This window comes from Haematobia irritans, chromosome 1, assembly GCF_050003625.1.
Source record: "Haematobia irritans isolate KBUSLIRL chromosome 1, ASM5000362v1, whole genome shotgun sequence".
Lineage (NCBI taxonomy): Eukaryota > Metazoa > Arthropoda > Insecta > Diptera > Muscidae > Haematobia > Haematobia irritans.
In genome coordinates this window covers 272,149,454-272,175,036 of record NC_134397.1, presented here as the reverse complement: position 1 = coordinate 272,175,036, position 25,583 = coordinate 272,149,454, and the positions used below count along the sequence as shown (strand labels likewise).

Below are 25,583 nucleotides of genomic sequence, written 5' to 3'. Positions count from 1 at the left end.
AAACTCCCAAAATTATCATAGGGTCGTTTTAATTGGCCAGTTAGCCTGCAGGCAGTGCTTCACTTGTCGAAAACGCATTAGGGATTGGAGTGGGGAATTTTATTTTAGGTTGGGAATTTTCGGGGGCAATGGCAACACTGCCTGCAGTCAGTATTTTCCTGGCTCTTTTCCCCAAATTGGATCGATAATGTCCCCAAAAATTGAATGCAACTCTTAAACTTTTTGGGTAGTTTGTTGGCGGCAGGAATCCTCACGACTAAGGAATTCGCCTGCCTGCCTGCGTACTTCTACTGTAAGGATTTGGTGACAAATATTGTCAAATTATGCTCTTGCTTACAAAAAAAAAATTGGTAAAATTTGTTCTGATATATGGGATGGGTCTCAAGTGTAATCGTTGCCGACACTTAAATCCTTGCCTGGCATCAGCTGAGGAACTACTACTAGCAAGTTCAAAACTCTAAATCCAGTCCAGTTAAATTAAAGTGTTTTAACGTCGCCGCAGATATTCCATCGGGTCCACGCCCACTTTCACATTACGATGAAACCACTTACAGAAGCTTTGAAATATTCAGAAATGTCACCAACATTACTGAGAGAGAATTAACCACCGCTGAAAAACTTTTTGTTCGGTCGAAACGGGGACTGAACCCAGGACCTTTTTGTATGCTAACCATTGCACCACGGTGGCTCCCAAGTATATGTTGAAGAGTAGTGATACCAACATATATAATCATAGATGTTACCATACCATTTGGGTAATACATCCTCTGAAGTCCGACGTCAGTTTAAGTACAGTGTTCATCGGTTACCACCCAGGATCAGCTCTCATATCAAATCCTCCAGAATATTCTGCTATCAAAGAGTGCCCCCGAATTTTTATGCGTCATAAAAAACGTGTTGAGTTTTTCTAGCACATTTTTCTCATTTTCTCCTCTATTTTCCATTATAGAGAGACTAAACAAAGAAATGGTCCTTCAATGGTCATTGAAAGAGTGGAAAATTCTTCCGTTGATGCTATACTTGTTTGCACTCGCTTTGGTCATCAACCACCATAGTTCTACCAACAATGTGGGTCGACACAAACCATTGAAAAATTCGCTGAAACAAAATCTACTCCAATCACACTTTCGAAAGGGGATTGGTAGGAGAAAGCTCTCAACCCATTTTGTATCCTTTTTAATTTGGAAAGATATAAATTACCATTTATACTTTTGTTATGAAACGAATGCTGGACAAAAGTTTTGGCTATGAGGATGCTTAGCTCTAGAACTTTGTTTGCTAAAAACTTAATCCTTTTTGACATATTCTTATATTAGTTACGATGCTTAAGTTAAGCCAAAGAGAAAAGTTAATTTTTATTTTAATACAATTAAGGTAGAATTTTTGTTTTTGGTTCATCGCCATCAGTTGAGCGAACGGAACACATTGTTGCAGTAATACAGTGGCGAAAATTAAATAGGTACAGATTGATTCTAAAGTGAAGAATGAAGGCTTATAGCATTGAGTTTCGAAAACCTTACTTAATGACGAAGCTAATTGTAATTCGCTACAAAAAATATCCAAATTTGATTTTCCTGCAACCAATTTCAATAGATAGATCGAAGTTGGGCCTTAAGTTTGGTTAGATATAGTGGTTTCACGTTATTTCAGACTCACTTAATTTACCACATTCCCTTCTCTATTGTCTTTGTCAATCTTCAATTGTTCGTTTACCGACAGGCGCTATGGTTGTGTTTACACACCAACACCTGTTCTTATTAAAAGTCTCTTCGACTACGACATGTATCATCAAACATAACCCCCACACAAAATTTACCATCTGGATGTTGCCACATGCCACTGGGGTGTGGAGCATAGAAGAAATCTAGCCTCAGAAGCGTTGCCATATCATATGTACGAATATGATACGAAAATACCACAACGGGGAAATTCTCCTCACTTATAAATTTGTAACATTTTTCTAAAAAAAATATAATATTTTTAAAAATTTTACTCTATGGATTTTCAAAAAGTAAGCGATCAGCACAAAATTTTTGATAAAAAAGTCAAATCATCCGGGTATAATTTGAACCTGCATTCTTTAATTTTTTATTCATACTAATAAGGGACATCTCCAGTGAAAATGAATTAAAAATCTTTTCATATTGCTATCGTACTCTACAAAAGATTTGTATACTAGATATATTTGCGTACTCTTATGCTAATTCTTTTGTACTTCATCAAAAGTTTCATCTGATAAACGCGAACTTGTCTTAATGCCGATATAAGCAGATGTAAAACATCCCTGCCAACATTTTTTGAATTTGACGGCGCTTCTGAGAATCCCCACCACGTCGGAAACAATCGACATCCAAAACTCGTCGGAAAAGCACCGTCACTATTGAGAAGTTTTACCACGCCAAGTTACTACAAAAAAGTATCGCATGAGTGCAATTATTAGGTGCCTTTTTTAATAAATTTAGAACGACGCCAATAAGAGCCTCTTTAAACAATTTGATTAAACATTTATAAATTCTTATAAATATAAAATTTATACCACTATCACAACACATTTAACATAATTTTTTTCATTAATAATAGAATGATGTTGATTTACAAGTGGCAAGTTACATGTTGCAGCGTCTATCAGCCAGAGTTTTTATTCTCGATGGAGGCAGCGTGTCTGTGAAATATCTGAAAAACAATTACTTTATTCCATTTGGAAAGCCAAAAATTGTGTAAAAGGTATATTACAATTTTAAGCGAAATAACTACACTGAAAAAAAAGCATACTCGGTTCCAAAGATTTTGTCTTAACTTTAAAAAATTTGGTATTGATTCCGAGCCAAAGAAGCGGAGAATACAAGTAAGGATACTTTTAAGACACAATTCTCTTTTAAATTTAGGTTTTGTGTACTTGCTTCTAGGAAGGAAATTTTAATTTTTCGCTTTCTCAGCTTTTTTTCTTCATATGCTATCAAAGTCCTTTAAAAACGAGTTAACGGCAACTTTATTTTCCAAATTAGGACTCGACGTCCAGTAGAAATTATGCTATGTTTGAAGTAAAAAAATTCTTTAAAATAAAGTTTTGAAAAACATGTCCTATATTTGAACGATTTTTTGCTTTGTAGTCAAGATGCAAAAAGACAACAAATTTAAAGACAATTTCATTAAATTTAAAGAATTTTTTTGAATTATTAAAGTCAAGTTGACCTTAGCCTATAAATTTTTTCTTTCATGTTAAGATAACCATTTTTAAGTCAAATCACTTAATTATAAGGACAATACGACTTCATTGAAAAGTTTATCGACTTTTGGACAAGGAAAATAACTTTATTTTAGAGAAATGCGTCTTCTATGCTAAGCAAAATTTGTATTCGTATTTTAAAGACATGAAATCTTTGACCTCACGACAATATTTTTTTCAGTGTATGTTTTCAGCACTTCATTATCGATTTTATTTAAATAAATTATAAGAAGCTAGTTGCGCTTAGTGTTTCACAAAATTTAAAATGGCTCTTGTAACAATAGTGATGGCAAAATACTTTCATGTACATTTCATACTTTGTCATACGCTTCCCCCTTCACGGTTGGCGATTGTTGCAGTGTCACTTACGAGTCGGTGGTAGCGATGAGGATGAAATGGATCTTTGAAATGCTGGCTATAACACATTGGGATTATTTTTTCGGCATCCCGGAATTCAAAATAAAAAATCCCGAATGATATCTCCATGTTGTTCAACTCCCGGAGAGAAAAACAATATTGGTGACATTGTTTAAATTGTTCTTGCAAATCAATTTCCAAGTCATAGATTCCAAGACAATGTAATGCACCCAAAAACTGATTACTTCCGCCCCTATGACAAATCCCTGTGAAATTCATTGGAGATTATCCAAATTTTACACGACTTCCGGATCACAGATTGGGGATACCAACCAATTTTTTTGGAAGATTTTTTACTAATTTATTCTTATTCTACTAATCCATGACATCCCCAGAAAAACTTGGATTTCAGATCTAATAATCTGGTAACACACTCAAAGACAAGTTCGTTATCTTCTCACCCGTGTGCTCTCGCGCACACCCTTAAAACGAGAATTCTGCTGTTGGTTTGGCATTCATAAAGCAGACATCTAAACGTGAAATAAAAACAACAACAACTGATCGTGTTGTATAGGACGGCGATGCGAGTACTATTGCTCTACACTACGTACGTACGTAGTTGTTGGATTGTAGAAAGAGGCGAGTGAAATACAGAAGAGACGGCGGCGACTACGATACAACAAGCACAATAGAATAAAGACAAACTGCAAATGGACTAAAGAAAACAAAGCTGGCTGCCTGACGGACGGCAGATATTCTACAGACTACGAATTGAAATTAATGAAAACAGTTGCCAACCGCCAACCAACCGATCGAGCTGATCGTGAGAGTCCGTAGAGAAGAAACAATCAGAAAAAATGTACCATAAATGAAATTAAGACGGGCGCGTGTATCTGCGACGAGTGGGTTTCCGTAAATTCTGCCCAGCCAACCCAACCTACTGATTACTTGTACTACTCTAAATGTGAATGTAAAAAGAAAAAAAATACACACACAGTATACATTAATTTTTTGGGCAAAAAGACGTGAATAATTAAAGAAGCAAAACAAAAAAACGACAAACTACGAAAATTTGTCAAATTATTTTCGAAACAAGAAGAATCACCCATGTGTATTTTGTTCTACGTTGCTGTTGTTGTTTACGGCTCGGTCGATGCTGCGCTCTGCCAGCTTTTTTGATAAGAAGAAGACAAATGACAACATATTTGTCAAATAGTTAAACGCAATTGTTTCACCATTGAGGCAGATACGGGTTCGCTCGTTAAATCGGGCCGGGTCCCTCATCAATCCGTCCGTCCGTCGATCGGTTCGGTTAGATATTTTATTTTTTTTTTTTTGGCTTGTAGTCTGCATCACTACGACATTGTACGACGAGTGTGTGTTGGGCTCTGCTGCTACCTGTAAACATTAGAAAAAAATACAATTTCGTTTTTGCAAAAACAAAAGTGATTGCAATTGTAGTGCATTTTTTTCGGTGTTGACATCAATCATGTGATTTATGATTTCTTTAGAACGGAAGCAATGGAAATATTATACAACTCCCCCTTTTCCCTTTCTAAAAAAATAGACTATTTAACCATTAATTTATCTTTTCACCACCTATGACGCAATGTCGTATGGATGGATCAAACTCACTCATATGCAGCAATACAACAACAAAGAAAAGTGATAACAATCATACAAAAAGCCAGTAGCAGCTGAAAGCAGGCAGTGACTGACAACAGCGTTGAAGAATACCAAACACTGCATTTTTGTTTGAAAATAAAAAATAAAAAAAAACAAACCACAATTATTTTATTAAACAAAAGTAATAACAAAGGACAACCAGAGAAAATATTCACAGCAAGAATTGTATCAGCGTGCAACAGAACAAAAGAAAAAAAATATGACAGAAAAAACAATAATGCCGTATGAAAGACCGGCTAAAACTAAACGGGGTAATTGGTTTACGTAAGTTTCATTATTCTTTTATTGAAATCAGTTTCAAATCCCCCTCTCATTTGGGTTCTCTCTCTCTCTTGCCCAATCACCATTCAAGTTTAATGAATGCCTTCTCTCATTGTTTCAGCGAATGTTTTGCTTTATGTATACTCTTCATATGGAGGGGTTCTATAGTATATTGTTTTTGTTTGTCTTTTTAGCTTGATAGTTAAGTTTTGATAAGAAATTAAAGTCAAACTAACGATAACAAATGGGAAACCTGAAATCTGTGAGACCCAACTGAATACCTAAATATACGTACCTTTCCTACTTGGCCCTCCTACGATCGTTTAGTAAAGGAGAGTATTGCCGACATATTTGTATACCTTTGAGAATTATCTACCTACCCTAAGTTACATTGTTGCCCAGAAGATGTTATCATTTAACCCTTTAATGTCCAAGCCTGAATTTTTGTGCTTAAGACCAGAAAAATAATTTTACAAATTAAACAAAAAAAACTTGGTTAAAACTGTAGATGAGACTTTACTGCATTTAAAAAAATAATTATTTGAAAAATTCAGATTGGTTTCTTTGTTAAAAATACATGTAAAAATTAAATGGTATATTGTATAAGCTTAGATGGAAGCTGGATCAGAAGTCGAAATTGGTTATATATCACTCTCTAATTGAGTCACAGATAATGTATATGGTGGCCGTATATGCTGCCAATAAGAATTGCAATGCTTTATGATCTCTTCAAAGCTTACAGAACAGAACTTTGAAGATTGTTTATAACTTGCCACGAAATTTTTCGACAAGTCGATTATACATGGATGTTGCAAAAAATGTGATATATACAAATCAAGTTTTAACATTTATCTATAAAACCCTAAACAATATTGGTCATCACACTATTGAATTTAAAAGAAATGAAATGAATTTCAATACAAGAAACCAAATGCATTTAATAATAGCACGCTGTCGATTAGAGAAAACCAAACAGAACATTGATTATATTGTAGGAGTTGTGTACAACGAATTACCAAATTAAGTTAAATTTGTAAATACAGTTTCAGAATTTAAGAAGAAATGTAAGGAATTTATTTCCAATAATTTGAGACACTTTATTTAATTTTGCACGTAATTTACACACAAGACAAATTTGCACATATTTACATATAAGACATAATAATTTACGAGGGCAGTTCGGAAACTTCTTAGCCCAAAAGCGCGATATAAACAGAAAAAAGTTAAGTGGTTTGGAAACTTCCATCTCTGTTATGAACACATGTTAAATTTTGTTTCGATTTGGCAACTCCTTCATATAGGAACAAGTGTTCAAAAAAGACGCATCCGCAGTTTTTAAACAATGGAAAAATTAGAAATGCGTGCTGTCATTAAATATTTACATAAAAAAGGTTTATCGGGACAAGAAATTCATAATGATATGGTGAATGTGTTAGGTGAAAGTGCTCCTTCATATGCAACAGTAAAAAAATTGGGTTGCTGAATTTAAACGTGGTCGTACAAGCATTGAAGATCAACCACGTAATGGACGTCCAAAAACAGCAACAACAACAGAAATTTTAGCCAAAGTACATGATATGGTATTAAATTATCGACGAATAAAAGTACATGAAATTGCTAATATCATGGGCATCTCATATGATCGAGTCCATTTAATATTGCATGAAGAACTACAAATAAAAAAGCTTGGGTGCCGCATTTGTTAACAGTCGATCAAAAACGCATAAGAATGAACATTTCTCAAGCTTGTTTGGATCGTTTTAAGCGATATAAAATGGATTTTAAGCGTCGTTTCGTAACTGTTGATGAGACATGGATCCACCACTATACTCCAGAGACAAAATAACAATCCAAACAATGGACTGAAGCTATAGGAAGTGCCCCAAAGAAGGCAAAAACAATTCAATCGGCTGGTAAGGTTATGACAGCGGTTTTTTTGGGACTTCAAAGGTATTTCATTGATTGACTAAAAGGGTAAAACAATAAATTCAGAGTACTATTGCAACCTTTTGGATCAATTAAATGTACAAATTCGAGAAAAACGTCCTGGCAACACAACACAAAAATAATTTTTCATCAAGACAACGCACCAGCGCACAAGAGTGTTTTAACAATGGCTAACATCAACGAATTAAAGTAAGAGTTGTTTGACCACCAACCTTATTCTCCTGATTTAGCTCCCAGTGACTTTTATTTGTTCCCAAATCTATAAAAAATTCCTTGCTGGCAAGCGTTTTACCTCAAATGAAGATGCAATTACAGTTGTAAACCACTATTTTGAAGACCTTAAATTCATACGGTCATCGTCCAAAAGTATTCTATTGCAATGAAATGTGGAAGCATATTGTTTGACTGCTGTCAATAAATTCTTTGCAAAACCAGATTCCAAAAAAAAAATCTCGTTAGATTTCCGCACTAAATGTTTTTTTTTTGTGTTGCTTTCATACAGTGGACGGGTGGGGAAGTTTTTAGTTACAGTCATATCACCATAAGTGCAAGTCGTTCTGTATTACATTGAAAATTAATATGCCGAGTAAAAGAGTCAATAATGATGCAAAAGTATTATAATTATTACAAAGGGAAACTGCAAAAAAACTAGCAGCGATGTTCGCCTTAATATTAAAAACAGTATACAACATTATAAATCGGGCAGAAATAGAAAGGCGACTTGAATTAAAAGCTTCAAACGGCGGGATGAAAACAAAATTATTAAATCTCTCTAAAATTATCCCCAATGCAGCACAAGAGAACTTGAAAAATGACTGCGGGAAGCATGAGGCTGTCTGAAAGGTTCAATTGAAACACAAATAACATACTCCTCTCAATCAGCAAGTAAATATCCCATCCATTCTCAATAAAATATTGAAAAACTACTAAAGTTTGCAATACTGTATATATTTTTTTATACCCACCACCATAGAATGGTGACGGGGGTATAATAAGTTTGTCATTCCGTTTGTAACACATCGAAATATCGATTTCCGACTATATAAAGTATATATATTCTTGATCAGGGAGAAATTCTAAGACTATATAACGATGTCTGTCTGTCTGTCTGTCTGTTGTAATCACGCTACAGTCTTCAATAATGAAGCAATCGTGCTCACAAGCTCGTCTTTTGTCTGCAGGCAGGTCAAGTTCGAAGATGGGTTATATCGGTCCAGGTTTTGATATAGTCCCCATATAAACCGACCTCCCGATTTGGGTTCTTGGGCTTATAGAAATCGTAGTTTTTATCCAATTTGCCTGAAATTTGAAATCTAGAGGTATTTTATGACCATAAAGAGGTGCGCCAAAGATGGTGAGTATCGGTCCATGTTTTGGTATAGCCCCCATATAGACCGATCTCCCGATTTTACTTCTTGGGCTTATAGAAACCGCAGTTTTTATTCAATTTACCTGAAATTGGAAATCTAGAGGTATTGTAGGACCACAAATACGTGTGCCAAAAATTGTGAGTATCGGTCCATGTTTTGGTATGGTCCCCATATAAAACGACCTCCCGATTTGGGGTCTTGGGCTTATAGAAACCGTAGTTTTTATCCAATTTGTCTGAAATTGGAAATCTAGAGGTATTTTAGGACCATAAAGAGGTGTGCCGAAAATGGTGAGTATCGGTCCATACTTTGGTATAGCCCCCATATAGACCGATTTCCCCATTTTACTTCTTGGGCTTCTAGAATCCGAAGTTTTTATCCTATTTGCCTGAAATTGGAAATCTAGAGGTATTTTAGGGTCATTAAGAGGTGTGCCGAAAACGGTGAGTATCGGTCCATATTTTAGTATAGCCCCCATAAGAACGATCTCCCGATTTAACTCCTTGGGTTTCTAGAAACCGTAGTTTTTATCTGATTTGCCTGAAATTGTAAATATTCTTGTATTTTAGGCTCACAAAAACGTGTATCGGATTAGGTTTTTATCGGTCCATTTGGTAATGCCTTCATATAGACCGACTTCACTTCTTGAGGGTGTAGAAGGCGCACTGATCATGAAAATTGCTTGAAACTCAATGTAAAATTTCCAGATTTTACTTCTACAGATTTAAGATTTCAAATAAAGACGTTATTTTATAATTTTCTTGCACACTTACAAGAGATGTTAATGATTCCTCTAAAACTCAAACAAAAATGGTTCTTATAAATCCAGAATCTGATATAGTCCTCATAGGTGAAATCTTTAAATTTATCTTCGTGAAGTGTCCTCAAGTCCTCAAGCCCTCCTGAAATTTCAAAGGAAACCCTAATATTTGGTTCATGGTGGTGGGTATTTAAGATTCGGCCCGGCCGAACTTAGTGCTGTATATACTTGTTTATTTTTTTTTTTTTTTAAATAATATTTGAATTTAATGTATTGAACTAATGTTGTCAATTGTCTCTGTAATGCCCTTATGGCGCTGAGGCTACAAGAAGTATGAAGTAAAAAAAAATAGTTTTTTTTTAATTGAAGATAACAATATTCGGCTAAGACTTGCGGTATTAATTGTTTTTGCTGTGCATAAAAGAGTCCTTCAAACTATTAGGTGTTTGACGGGAGTCTGTATTTGCCCCAATAACAGTATGTGTGCGGAGGAGTGGAGTAAACCATCGCTCCGCTATGCCTACAATTTACAATTTAGAAAACGCCAAAAATATGAATATTATTAGTATTTTAAGAATTAGATTATTTTCGCCCAAGAAAAATCTCAATTTACCAGCCATGAACTAAATACCAGCAATTGGCCTTAATCGTGTAATTAACACAAATTCAAATATATTTTATTATTTGTGTTATTAGTTTTCGTCTCATTTTTTTTTGTAGTTTCGCATAAAGAACACTTATATTTGTACAAATGCAAGTATATTCATGCAAACATCACATGTATATTTATGTAGCCAAAACAAAAAAAAACACTAAGTGAATACTCATATTGCATGAATGCAAAAGTTCTATGATTATTTTTTTCTAATATTTCAAATATATGTGTTGCATATATTTTTAAGTTTTTTTATTTTTTTGTTTTTCTACTTAACTTAAAAGAAAGGACCCTGTTTTTTTCTATGAGATTGGGGAGTGGGGCAATTGTTTTGTTTCCACATTATGGCTATGAGCAAAAGTGTGGATATATATTTCACCATTCATGGTGAAAAATCGCATATTTTCATATTTAATGGCCTTTTAAACAAATACAAAAACAAACAAGTATATACGGCCGTAAGTTCGACCAGGCCGAATCTTATGTACCCTCCACCATGGATTGCGTAGGAACTTCTACTAAAGGCTGTCATCCACAATCGAATTACTTGGGTTGCGATAAAACTTGCCGATGGCAAGGTATCGTAAAACTTTTTAACACTGTCTTCTAAATTGTAAGTTAGCCCATACGGGGTATATATTAAACAAAAAAAGGCCGATTAAATACGTATATAATCTAGTTTGACAAAATTTTCTATAGAAATAAAATATTGACAAAATTTTCTATAGAAATAAAAATTTGACAAAATTTTCTATAGAAATAAAAACTGGACAAAATTTTCTATAGAAATAAAATGTTCACAAAATTTTCTATGGAAGTAAAATGTTGACAAAATTTTCTATAGCAATACAATTTTGACAAAAATTTCTATAGCAATACAATTTTGACAAAAATTTCTATAGAAATAAAATGTTGACAAAATTTTGTATAGAAATAAAATGTTGACAAAATTTTCTACAGAAATAAATTTTTTACAAAATTTTCTATAGAAATAAAATTTTGACAAACATTTCTATAGAAATAAACTTTTGACAAAACTTTCTATAGAAATGAAATTTTAACAAAACTTTCTATAGTAATAAAATTTGACAAAATTTTCTATAGAAATAAAGTTTTGGTAGATTACAAAATTTTCTATAGAAATAAAATGTTGACAAAATTTTCTACGGAAATAAAATTTTGACAAACATTTGTATAGAAATAAACTTTTGACAAAACTTTCTATAGAAATAAAATTTTGACAAAACTTTCTATAGTAATAAAATTTGACAAAATTTTCTATGGAAATAAAGTTTTGGTAGATTATTTTTGGCGATATGGACCAATTTTTGTGTAATAAGTCATCGGCTATATATAACTAAAGACCGATATGGACCAATTTTTACATGGCTGTTAGAGGCCATATATTGACAAAATGTACCACATTTCAACCGTATCGGATGACTTTTGCTCCTCCAAGAGGTTCCGGACGTCAAATCTGGGGATGGTTTATATGGGAACTATATATAATTATGGACCGATATGGACCAATTTTTGCATGGTTGTTAGAGACCATATACTAACACCATGTACCAAATTTCAACTGGATCGGATGAATTTTGCTCTTCCAAGAGGCTCCGGAGGTCAAATCTGGGGATCGGTTTATATGGGGGCTATATATAATTATGGACCGATATGGACCAATTTTTGCATGTTTATTAGAGGCCGTAAACTAACATCAGGCACCAAATTTCAACCGTATTGGATGAATTTTGCCCCTCCAAGAGGCTCCGGAGGTCAAATCTGGGGATCGGTTTATATGGGGGCTATATATAATTATGGACCGATATGGACCAATTTTTGCATGGTTGTTAGAGATCGTATACTAAGACCACGTACCAAATTTCAACCGGATCGGATGAAGTTTGCTGCTCCGGGAGGCTCCCCAAGCCAAATTTGGGGATCGGTTTATATGGGGGCTATACGTAAACGTGGCCCGATATAGCCCATTTTCAATACCATCCGACCTACATCAATAACAACTACTTGTGCCAAGTTTCAAGTCGATAGCTTGTTTGGTTCGGAAGTTAGCGTGATTTCCACAGACGGACGGACAGCCGGACAGACGGACAGACGGACGGACGGACGGACATGCTTAGATCGACTCAGAATTTCACCACGACCCAGAATATATATACTTTATGGGGTCTTAGAGCAATATTTCGATGTGTTACAAACGGAATGACAAAGTTAATATACCCCCATCCTATGGTGGAGGGTATAAAAATATTCAACTAACGTCATATTATCTACACCTACAACCATGCTTTATACAAATATGAATCTTTACAACGACGAGTCGACGTTCCTAAATATACTCTTCACCTGGTTTGGAGATATGAGGGTAGTTTTTAAAATGTCCAATTAAAGTCGAAACTTTAAGCTCTCCGTTATAGTTGTAATATTTTGAATTTTTTTTTATTCACTTTATAACAGTGTTTCATTTTGAGATACAATGTTTATATAAGAAATTCTTTTACCATACATTATATTCTACAAATTTTAATTTTAAGTTAAATTAATGTAATTTTGTTAATTTAACTTTAATTAAATTTAACTAAACCAAACTAATTTAAATGTTGTAAAAATAATATTTTAACATTTGCCATTTTTTTACCTGCAAATAAAAAATCCTCCACCTGAATCACATCAATACTATCGCATCATATTAACTCAATCGAAATATTTATAGGTATAGATTATTAACCCTTTCACGACGGATGGAACATATATGTCCCATTTCGTATTTCCGTTGTAAAATCTACACTTATCAACCAATATTGCAAGAAATAAATTCTATCGACGCAGAACACATGTAGCTATGAAGTTGTAAATTTTAATTGGACTATTTGTGCGTACTTTGTGTGTGGAAAAGTAATAAATATGAAAAATCTGAAATTTTCTTCTATTTCAAATATTGGTTGTCTGAGGTGGCTATATTTCTACTCCTCCTCTAACGATAACCGTTTAAATGTGACCGTTTAATTCGGTCACATAGTTTCTCTAAAAATGTAGCGGCCCTAATGAGACTTATGTTCCCCATTCATCGTCTAGGGTAAGAAAACTGGTCGACCAACACAATTTTTAGGTCATAATTTTTTCCCCAAGGCTTATTTAAGAACCAAAAGTAGTTTTTGGTATATTTTTGCACTGTAATATACTTACAAGCTCCTAAATGCGATCAGTTATTATTATATATTGTTTTAATTATGTTACGATAGCCCCTAAGTTGATATTCTAATTCGTTTCAGCCAAACTAAAACATGCTTTAGTGTAATCGCGGAAAATGTTTGCCATTTCAGCAAACAGTGACTGCTTTTTGCTGTTTTAGCAGACATTTCTGCTGTTTCTATCAACAAATTTCTTTGGGTGTAGACCGACTGCTTTTTTAGCTGACTTTTTTCTATGAGTGTACACAAAAACTAAATTAAAGTCGAATCTAACTAAATTCAAGTTTAAATTGCAATAACGCTCAAGAAGACAAATCTGGGGATCCGTCTATATTTTGTATGGTTGCAGAAGGGTGAAAACTGACATTCGTTCCGTGAAACAAATGCAACATAAATCCCCAGATGTTAAATCGATCTACACCCAGAGAAGGAATATGATCACCTCAAACATGTTTTAAGAGCAAAATGTTATTTTTAGGTGGTGACCATGTAACATGGTTTTCGCAACCATGTTATTTTCTCGGAAATCATGTATCTGATTTCGGCAAGCAGGTTTTATTTGGCGTGAAAATAACATTTTAGTGACAAACAAGTAACATGGTCACCATACACAAAAATAACATTTTGCTCTTGAAACGTGTTTGAGGTGATCATATTCCTTCTCTGCGTGTATATAAAGGTAGAATTACATACCATGCGTTCAATGCATACAATGCGTCCGATGATTGAAGAGTTGAAATTTCTCTTTGAAATCAAAAACTCGAATAGTCTGCCGCAAACCGAAAACAAATCAACCCTTCCATCAACGCACGGATTGACGCATGGTGTGTAATTCAACCTTAAGGGTTATACCTACATGGACGAAAAAGACTGTTTTTCATATCATTATTTCTGAACCGTTGCCTCCAAAGACAATACACTTTAGAAGATGGGAAATTGGCTGCTGAGAACATCAAACCATTAACGGCGCTAGGGGCCTATTTGTCGTTTGCGTGTTTGCTTCGACACATTAAAATGCAAATAAAAAGAAATTAATAGTTTGTATCTGGGAACAAACGGGAACATATACTTTTTAATTTATTGCTCAAAATTTAACATTGTTCAATTAAAAAAAATTATGTTTTTCATTACAAACATGTACGGACCTAGCGCCGTCAATGCAACATTTGGTATGACACAAGCTAATTTCCCATCTTCTAAAGCGTATGTCTTTGGTTGAAACGATCTTTTGCATATTGCTTCTGTTGTTGAAAACATAAAAATTAATGCTTTCCGCAAATCATCACTTTCTGGTACAAAATTCGACATTTTTAACACGATGAAAAAATATGATTTTGCCTGTTCAAATGACTTGATACTCGTATATACTAAATATTTTTCACAGATGTTATAGCAAACAGAAAAAAAGAAGGGCTCGTTCACAACAAATTTTCCCTAACGAGACATTTGTATCTTGACGTTCACTTCATACACGCAGAGAAGGAATATGATCACCTCAAACATGTTTCAAGAGCAAAATGTTATGTTTGTATGGTGTCCATGTAACATATTTGTCACTAAAATGTTATTTTCTCGTCAAATATAACGTGTTTACCGAAATCAGATACATGATTTCCGAGAAAATAACATGGTTGCGAAAACCATGTTACATGGTCACCACTCAAAAATAACATTTTGATCTTAAAATATGTTTGAGGTGATCATATTCCTTCTCTGGGTGTACGTGTATACCTGGTAATGTTAATAAACTAGCATAACATGTTTGCAACATATATGTTAATATGTTACAACATATTATGTTTGGGACATACATTTTTTTAAATATAATATATTAAAAATATATTAATTTAGAAATTGCCTATAAACATATATGTGTTTAAAAGGAGAGACCGAGAGAGATTATGCTGCAAGTAAAAAAAATGGAAGTAACCAATTGACGCCTTAAAAATATATACACACAAAGAAAATTTCATTAAATGTTTTTTTTTTTTTTTTCTACCAGTGTATGCCTGTTTGAACAATGCAAACAATACACAACACATACACCGAAAAAAATGAACTGTTTTATAGGAAGAATGAACTACCACACACGAAAATTGAACTAATTTTTACTCCACATTTTGATATTTCCACAAAGCGTTGTTAAAACCAGGAAATTTTAATGCGCTGTTGTACTTTTTAACTGCAGTTCACGAAATTACATAATCTCATAGAAGAAAAAATTAACTAAAAGTAAAGAAGAAAATAATTGGCGCCAAATCATGACCATTTGAACCATACAGTAGTTCATTCTTACTATTTTTGGGAATCGTACGAAAATGTTCATTTGTTATAGTTCATATTGAACTTATGTGTACGGTCATTGAACTTTATACTCACGCTTAGTTCATAAAATTTTTGAGACATACTTAAAAAAAAAGTATAAAATTAAATATGTATAAAATTTCGATAAAAATAATAAAATTTAACTTCAAGCAAATAATTTTTTTCCAATAAAAATAAGTTAAATTTAGCGTTAGTTTAACTGTGGATTTTTTTTTTTGTGTACAAACACATTCTGCTACAGAATGTTACAGAAGCGATTTATTTCTTTAAGGGTGTATATACACCCAAAGAAAAAATACTTCCCTGCGAAACGAAGACAAACGAAATTTCCCGTTTTTATAAAATATTTTGTTTAAGAACAAATAAATTCGATTTTTTAATATTTTTTTATTTACTGATAAAGAATAAATTTTAGTGTCGAAAAAAACTTTGCTTGTTTAAAAGCTCTCATTTAGGTAATTCATACATGGGTCCCCCAACAAAACAATACCTTGCGCACTTCCCATGTCAATCTCAACTGTAAACTATCTACCCTCGTTGGCTCTTGCTATACAAGACAAAATTAGTTTAGTGGAGCCAAAGAAGAGAACTATCGTTGCTAACGTTGGATTCTCCTAATTCTATTGCTATTCATACACAATGAACAAGAAATTGGTTATGCCTCGGTACATTTTTATAGTTAACTATTCATAAGGCCAAAGAAGAAGAAGAAGAAAAAGAATTTTATTGTAGAATCTCGTGTACTCTAGAGCTGAAGAGGGAAGGGACGGGACATTTGTGGTTTAGTGTTAGGTAAGGTATACAAGGTTGTTTGGTTATTTCCTCAAGCAGAAGTGCAAACACAAATCCCATATACACATCCGACAGCAAGCAAACACCAGCAAACACCTTTTGATAATAACAAGGCAATATTGTCAGCACTTTAGAATATAGCTATGCAGCACTCTAGCCTGCTTGACGCCAACAAATATTAAGAGTATCTTCTTGGAATACTCAATACACTTGAGATTTTCTCATAAAATAGATGAAAAGTTTTCACATCTTTTCATTCCATCCTCACCTAGTATATTTCTCGTCTTAAGCTTTTCTCACCCCATCTTTCTCCTCTACCCCACCCGGGTTATAATCTCAAAGAGGTTTCCATAAGTACAAAAGTCAAGCAGTACGTTTTTTTGTCTAGCGTGTTAGCAACTGTTACTTAATGTGATACATCTAAGTAAGGAAGAAGAGGTACTGCAGTAAGCAAGGTAGCTGGCGTTATATTCACTAATAAATTAGTTATTAACGCTATGAGGAAAACATTGAAGATCCAAGATGAGCTTCAAGAAGCTTCAGGTCCTCTTTAATATAATTCCACCATGAAATGCTAATGAGATAAACAAAAAGAAGAGATTGTATGGATTTCTTTTTTTTTGTATTTCAGCGATGTACGCATGAGCAATTCACTTTATTATAATTTATTTTAAAAAGATATTATGTAGTTTACATGTTTCACAATAGAATAATAATAAGTACATCCTAATAACTGCAATTATAAAGGAGAATATTTTCTCTCTCAAATCCCTAAAGTATGCTATGAAATAGCCAGATATGTATGTTTAGCTTTATATAACGATTTTTGCACAGTGCTTCTAAATCGATTTTTTATTGTAATAATTCTGCAATTTAGAAATGAATAGAGATATTAATAAGAAAATTTGTGTGGAATATTTGAAGCGTTTTCCCATCAGTTTGCCAGTTTGTGGGTCTCGGGTTGGTTGAAAGTTGGTCACCTCTTGTGTAAGCAATTTTGTTTGCTGCTCAGTTCACAAGTATGAACCGATTTACAAGATAATTTCTTTTCTGAATAAAACTTGTTAAACCCTACAGAAATATCGTATGTGAGTATGTTTTTTTTACAAAATTTTATAGAGGGGTCAGTATTTTGAAAATAGAATAACAGGTTGGCTGATAAGCCCCCGGTCTAACAAAGAAAAACACATTTTTTTGTCAAAATTCGTTTTTATTATTCAACATAGTTCCCTTCAAGAGGGATACAACGATTATAACGACCTTCCAATTTTTTGATACCATTTTGGTAGTACCCCTTCGGTTTTGCCTCAAAATAGGACTCAGTTTCGGCGATCACGTCTTCATTGCAGCCAAATTTTTTCCCTGCGAGCATCCTTTTGAGGTCTGAGAACAAGAAAAAGTCGCTGGGGGCCAGACCTGGAGAATATGGTGGGTGGGGAAGCAATTCGAGCCCAATTCATGAATTGTTGCCATCGTTCTCAATGACTTGTGGCACGGTGCGTTGTCTTGGTGGAACAACACTTTTTTCTTCTTCATATGGGGCCGTTTTGCCGCGATTTCGACCATCAAACGCTCCAATAACGCCATATAATCGTCACTGTTGATGGCTTTTCCCTTCTCAAGATAATCGATAAAAATTATTCCATGCGCATCCCAAAAAACAGTGATCATTACTTTACCAGCGGACTTTTGAGTCTTCCCACGCTTCGGAGACGGTTCACCGATCGCTGTCCACTCAGCCGACTGTCGATTGGTCTCAGGAGTGTAGTGATGGAGCCATGTTTCATCCATTCCGTCACATTGACGGAAAAACTCGGGTATAATACGAGTTAACAGCTACAAACACCGCTCAGAATCATCATCATTGTTGTTTTTTGGTCAAATGTGAGCTCGCGCGGCACCCATTTTGCACAGAGCTTCCGCATATCCAAATATTGATGAATGATATGACCAACCTTTGATATCTTTAAGGCCTCTGCTGTCTCCATCAACTTCATTTTACGGTCATTCAAAATCATTTTGTGGATTTTTTTGATGTTTTCGTCGGTAACCATCTCTTTCGGGCGTCCACTGCGTTCACCGTCCTCCGCGCTCATTTCACCACGCTTGAATTATGCATACCAATCAATTATTGTTGATTTCCCTGGGGCAGATTCCGGAAACTCATTATCAAGCCAAGTTTTTGCTTCCACCGTATTTTTTTCCCTTCAGAAAACAGTATTTTATCAATCGGGACACGAAGGATCCTGGCTTCAATCCCAGTTGCCAGTGGTTTAACACTTCTCAGTAATGATGGTGGTTTCACCGTAATATGAAACGCCGTTCGGACTTATAAAAGTAGATCCCTTGCCATTAAGTTAAACGTAGAATCGGGCAGCACTCAGTGATAACAGAGAAATTCACCAATGTGATATCACAATGGACTGAATAAAAATTAATGCACCCGTATAAAAATTGAGGGATCTAGTCAGATATGATTAGATCTCAAAATTGGCCCCTTTAGATATAAGCAGATATACCAACATATGATGAGATAGAATTAAATATAAATGTATATAATTCCATATATGACCAGATCTAACATCAGATCCAATAATATATAGGGACAGATATAATTACATCTTAGACATTAGATCTAGGCCAATTTTGAGATCTGATCAGATCTAATTCCATAGTAGATATGATTAGATCTTACCATTTTGCGGACTTAGACTATTCAGTCCATTGTGATACCACATTGGTGAACTTCTCTCTTATCACTGAGTGCAGCCCGATTCCATGTTAAGCTCAATGACAAGGGACCTCCTTTTTATAGCCGGGTCCGAACGGCGTTCCACATTGCAGTGAAATCACTTAGAGAAGCTTTGAAACCCTCAGAAATGTCACCAGCATTACTGAGGTGGGATAATCCACCGCTGAAAAACTTTTTGGTGTTCGGTCGAAGCAGATCCACCACCGGTGGCTCCACGGTGGTGGATCTGCAACAAGATATAATTAAGTTTTGTGATTGATCTTTGTTTCAATTAAAAATTTTGTTGAACCAATTAAAGTCAAATTAATAGAATATTTTTTAAAAATAAATTAAAATTTTAATTGGAATATTTTTGGTCATATATTTTTCTTTGTGTCTTATGTATATATCTACCATCAATCACGAAATTTATTGTCTTCAATCACGAAAATGATAGTATCAATCATAGTGTTAATTGGGCATAAAAAATACTTGATTAAAATATTAATTGTTTTCATTAGCAAATTTTCAAAAAAACGTGAGTACTAAGTTTGAGTTTAGCCGCTAAAATTTCAATTTTTTCGTTGTTACTTTTCTTTATTAATTCACTTTAAAGAAAATAAACTTTTTAAATTTTTGCTTTGGATGATTCTCCATCAGGTTATAAACATATTTGCCCAAAAAAAGATATAGTTTTACAGATTTCTTGTTGATTTTAGCGGCTAAACTCGAACTTAATATCCACCTTAACTTATTAAAGATTTAAATTAATTAATGATTACAAACTTTCAATTAATTTTTTTTTTTACTGAATCTATTTTCAATCACTTTCTTAACTGACTTACGGCCATTTTCATGTAGCTCCGTTAGGGTTTAACTGCCACTTAACCATAAGCGTAGTAAGGCCTCTGGGGGGAGGGCTTAGCCTCCTCCACAAAAAAATTAGCCCCCTAGAATGTGAAAACCTATATATGATTTTCCATTATATATTGTTGCTGTAGTTTATATTAGCCCCCCTGGGCTAATAGTATTACAAATTTTTGTAATACTTCGCATTGAAATTTCTGGCTATAATGGCGGAGAATCTAAAACTTAGGCTCACAATCAATGTAAGCAATCTGGTGATTTTCGCAATGGAAACCCTACGATTTCGATATTTCTGCCAACGGCTAAAACTTAGACCTACTGTACATAAAGCCTTGGACATGACCATGACATCATATATTTTAATGTTTAGTACTAATGCAAACATTTTAAAAAGGGAATTTCATAAATTCTGTCGTTCCATTTCATTGCAAAAATTTAGCCTGTAACTATGCTATAAAATTAATAATCAAGCAGTGTAATTAAAGAATAAAACAAAATTTACATAATGCAAAGTTAAAGCTTCAAACTTCTATTGCATATTTATGGCATCAATACAAAAGAAATCACTGATGTCTGTAATTGACTACAGAAGTTTTCGATTGATGCCCCCAGAGAAAGATTAATTTTAAATATTTTGAATAATGTAAGCCTTAAAGTATACAATAACTTTTCACCTTGATTTTCAGAAGAAGTTGATGTTGTCAAATGCAATAAAGGCAAATTACTTTAATGTCTAATACGAAGGGATGAGGGACTAGTAGTTAAGATGGATAGAGCAAAGTTTAAAAGATATTAGTAAACATCGCAGGATGTTGGTTTACGCTTCTGTTGTTGTTGTTGTTGTTGTTGTTAATATTTTAGAAAGTTTTTGATTTTAATCAAAGACTATTTAGCCTAAAGGTATGTTACAACACAGGACCAGCAACAACAACAACCTTTTGCTGGCTGAGTAATCTTGGTTATGTCAATTTGCTCTACGATTTAGATTTAATAAGTTTACTAAGCAGGAAATATGACAGGATGTCAGTTAACCTTTGGGCTGGCACATCATGTCAATTACATGCCATGGCTAACCTTTGAAGCGGAAAGGACGAATATTTGTTGTCACCTATTAATGTTTACCATCTGTTTGTTTTTCTTTTCAGCAGGAAGTGCTTTCATGCTGCCTATTACTATCTGGATGATCCACCACACCATCCAAATGTGCCACAGGTTGACTGGGAGGTGCCCGTGGAAATTGCTGGGGAAATACGTGCTGCTGTCCCCGTCAATGAGTTTGCCAAGCATGTTGCCTCATTACATGCTGATGGCGATATTGGCTTTAGCCGTGAATACGAGGCCATACAAAACGAATGCATTACCGATGACTTGCCCTGCGAACATTCTCAACATCCAGAAAACAAGAAGAAAAATCGATATTTGAATATAACAGCCTGTAAGTTAAAGAATTTGGCCTTTGAAGTCTTATCTAACACTACCCTCTAATTTTTTTTTATAGACGATCACAGTCGAGTCCATTTACATCCTACTCCTGGTCAGAAAAAGAATTTGGATTATATCAATGCTAACTTCATTGATGGCTATCAAAAATCCAGGGCTTTCATTGGTACCCAGGGCCCCCTGCCCGATACCTTTGATTGTTTCTGGCGCATGATTTGGGAGCAACGTGTTGCCATTATTGTAATGATTACGAATTTAGTGGAACGTGGACGACGTAAATGTGATATGTATTGGCCCAAAGAAGGTGTAGAGACCTATGGTGTCATACAAGTGAAACTAGTCGAAGAGGAAGTTACGGCTATGTATACAGTGAGAACTTTCCAAATTAAACACTTAAAGGTAAGCTATTTGTCGAGGCATTTTGTAAGATAAAGCGTTAATCCATTCTTCTTGCATTTCCAGCTTAAGAAAAAGAAACAATGCAATTCCGAGAAAATGGTCTATCAATACCACTATACCAATTGGCCCGATCATGGTACACCCGATCATCCATTGCCTGTATTGAATTTCGTTAAGAAATCCTCTGCAGCCAATCCCAGCGATGCTGGCCCTATTGTGGTCCATTGCAGTGCTGGTGTGGGCCGCACCGGCACTTACATTGTTTTGGATGCCATGCTCAAACAAATCCAACAAAAAGGTGTCGTGAACACCTTCGGTTTCCTGCGTCACATTCGCATACAGAGAAATTTCCTAGTTCAAACTGAGGAACAATATATTTTCATACACGATGCCCTAGTAGAGGCCATAGCATCGGGTGAAACCAATCTAACAGCTCAACAAATCGAGGAACTAAAGAATTGCACTCCATATTTGGAGCAACAATATCGTAACATTATACAATTCCAGACCAAAGATGTGCACATTGCCTCAGCAATGAAACAAGTAAATTCGATTAAGAACCGTGGTGCTATATTCCCTATAGAGGGTTCAAGGGTACATCTAACACCCAAGCCGGGTGAGGAGGGCAGTGATTATATAAATGCCTCATGGTTGCATGGCTTCCGAAGACTGCGTGATTTTATTGTCACACAACATCCCATGGCCCATACAGTCAAAGATTTTTGGCAAATGGTTTGGGATCATAATGCCCAGACAATTGTTTTGCTCTCATCCCTGGACGAAATTGTAAGTATTTGTTTTTCGTTGTCATGATATTTTGATCATTTTTAATTTTTCTTTTGCCTAGAATTTTGCCCAATTTTGGCCAGACGATACATCACCCATCGAAAGTGATTATTATCGTGTGAAATTTTTGAGTAAAACAAATAAAAATGACTATGTGAGTCGAGATTTTGTTATACAATCGATTCAGGATGATTATGAGCTCAGTGTAAAAATGTTACACTGTCCCAGTTGGCCGGAAATGTCAAATCCCAGCAGCATTTATGATTTCATTGTCGATGTCCATGACCGGGGCAATGATTATCGTAATGGACCAATTGTTGTAGTGGATAGGTAAGTACATGAAAATTAAAGGAACATAGTCGTCTTAAAAAAAGTGTTTACAAAAAGCGTTCACAAACACAATCTATTTACTGATATATCGGTTTCTATTGGCCTTGTGATCGTTGTTGAATTATAGTTTAATCTGAGGAACTGTTGCGCCCTAATTTTCCTAGAGAACAATAAACTCCATCCCTTTCTTTGTATGTTTGCTCGATGTGCTTGTCAATCGCTTTTTGATATCCTAGTGGTCCTTGGAGTAATAAAGTTTTAATATCAAATTGCCTTGTGGAGTAAAAGGAGATATTTAACACAGGTTCACCTGGTGGACAATAAACTGCGTCCTTTTCTTGCTTGTTATATTCCTTTTGAATGCCTTCATAGCTTCGTAAACTCATTATTTGCATATCACCAAGTCCGCTAAATAAAGCGGAAGAGTCATACACGAAAAAATATTTTTTTTTGTGATTGATTTTTGTGTCAATTAAAAAATTTGTTGAATCAATTAAATTTTTAATTGAATTTTTTTTTAAATTTCATGAATTTTTTCCGTGTGGGAATGACGATATAATTTTCTCATAATCGATTTTTGTGAACTTTTGTCTCCAAGTCGACTGACCAACCAACGCTGTCGTTTTCATACTTTACGTTGTCTTCATAGAGACCTCGAGTTTAAAAAAACATGAATTTATTATTCTAACAAAAAGGTCGACCAAATATCAAATTAAACTAAGCGCTTGCTTACCAAACACCGAACAATTTAGTAAAAGAATTCGCATGGCTTGTGCTTCTTTTTTATGTCTCAGTAATCCTGGCAATATTTCTGAGTATTTCAATCTTGAAAATTTTCTTTTTAAATTGTGCCCCATATTGTGTGACATACTTTTTCGGACTCCCCTTCATTTATCTATATAAGTGCACTACAACTGTGTACCTTTTGGGAAATGTGTTTGCTTGGAATTCTTTTTGCCGTACATGGTTAGACCGCAAAAACAGATCTCTTCGTAGCTGCTTCGAATATCACTCCACAGCTTGTCACCTTTACATAATCAGTCGTACTATCCCGAATACAATACTACGACAAAAAAGGAAAACCAACAGAGGCTTCTGTTTTAGCTAATATAACAGGTTGGCTGATAAGTCCCCGGTCTAACAAAGAAAAACACATTTCTTTGTCAAAATTCGTTTTTATTATTCAACATAGTTCCCTTCAAGAGCGATACAACGATTATAACGACCTTCCAATTTTTTGATACCATTTTGGTAGTACTCCTTCGGTTTTGCCTCAAAATAGGCCTCAGTTTCGGCGATCACCTCTTCATTGCAGCCAATTTTTTCCCCTGCGAGCATCCTTTTGAGGTCTGAGAACAAGAAAAAGTCGCTGGGGGCCAGATCTGGAGAATACGGTGGGTGGGGAAGCAATACGAAGTCCAATTCATGAATTTTTGCCATCGTTCCCAAGGATTTCTGGCGTTGTCTCGATGGAACAACACTTTTTTCTTCTTCATATGGGGCCGTTTTGCCGCGATTTCGACCTTCAAACGCTCCAATAACGCCATATAATAGTCACTGTTTATGGATTTCCCTTCTCAAGATAATCCATAAAAATTATTCCATGCGCATGCCAAAAAACAGAGGCCATTACTTTGCCAGCGGACTTTTGAGTCTTTCCACGCTTCGGAGACGGTTCACCGGTCGCTGTCCACTCAGCCGACTGTCGATTGGACTCAGGAGTGTAGTGATGGAACCATATTTCATCCATTGTCACATATCGACGGAAAACCTCGGGTGTATTACGAGTTAACAGCTGCAAACACCGCTCAGAATAATCAACACGTTGTTGTTTTTGGTCAAATGTGAGCTCGTGCGGCACCCATGTTGCACAGAGCTTCCGCATATCCAAATATTGATTAATGATATGACCAACACGTTCCTTTGATATCTTTAAGGCATCTGCTTTCTCGATCAACTTCATTTTACGGTCATTTAAAATCATTTTATGGATTTTTTTGATGTTTTCGTGGGTAACCACCTCTTTCGGGCGTTCACCGTGCTCATTTCACCACGCTTGAATTTTGCATACCAATCAATTATTGTTGATTTCCCTGGGGCAGAGTCCGGAAACTCATTATCAAACCAAGTTTTTGCTTCCACCGTATTTTTTTCCCTTCAGAAAACAGTATTTTATCAAAACACGAAATTCCTTTTATTTATTTTTTATTTTTATTTTATTTTCATTATGTAATTTGAAGCCACATAGCGGCCAATTTATGTAAATTACAATTCCTTTTTTTCCATTTTTTTCACAATAACAAAAGTTGCTTCACAAAAGACGCTCTATCTCACAAACTAATTGACTTACAGGTGTCAAATTTTGACACAATACTAGCGACGCCATCTATGTGTCAGACCGGGGACTTATCAGCCAACCTGTTATTTTGATTTCTAGGTCTA

The 25,583-nt window shown here is 34.8% G+C and overlaps 1 protein-coding gene across 4 annotated transcripts in view; it reads left to right on the top strand.

Moving 5' to 3' along the window:
- The window catches only part of Ptp99A (Protein tyrosine phosphatase 99A), an 873,279-nt gene that overhangs the window by 844,444 nt on the left and 3,252 nt on the right, over positions 1-25,583 (top strand). For 3 of the 4 annotated variants that reach the window (XM_075294575.1, XM_075294571.1, XM_075294566.1), the window contains 4 exons: positions 21,332-21,621; positions 21,685-22,025; positions 22,089-22,811; positions 22,873-23,141. In XM_075294575.1, the coding sequence (XP_075150690.1) occupies positions 21,332-21,621; positions 21,685-22,025; positions 22,089-22,811; positions 22,873-23,141 (1,623 nt within the window). The remainder of the gene's footprint in view (positions 1-21,331; positions 21,622-21,684; positions 22,026-22,088; positions 22,812-22,872; positions 23,142-25,583) is intronic. The other variant, XM_075294572.1, reaches the window with a different exon arrangement.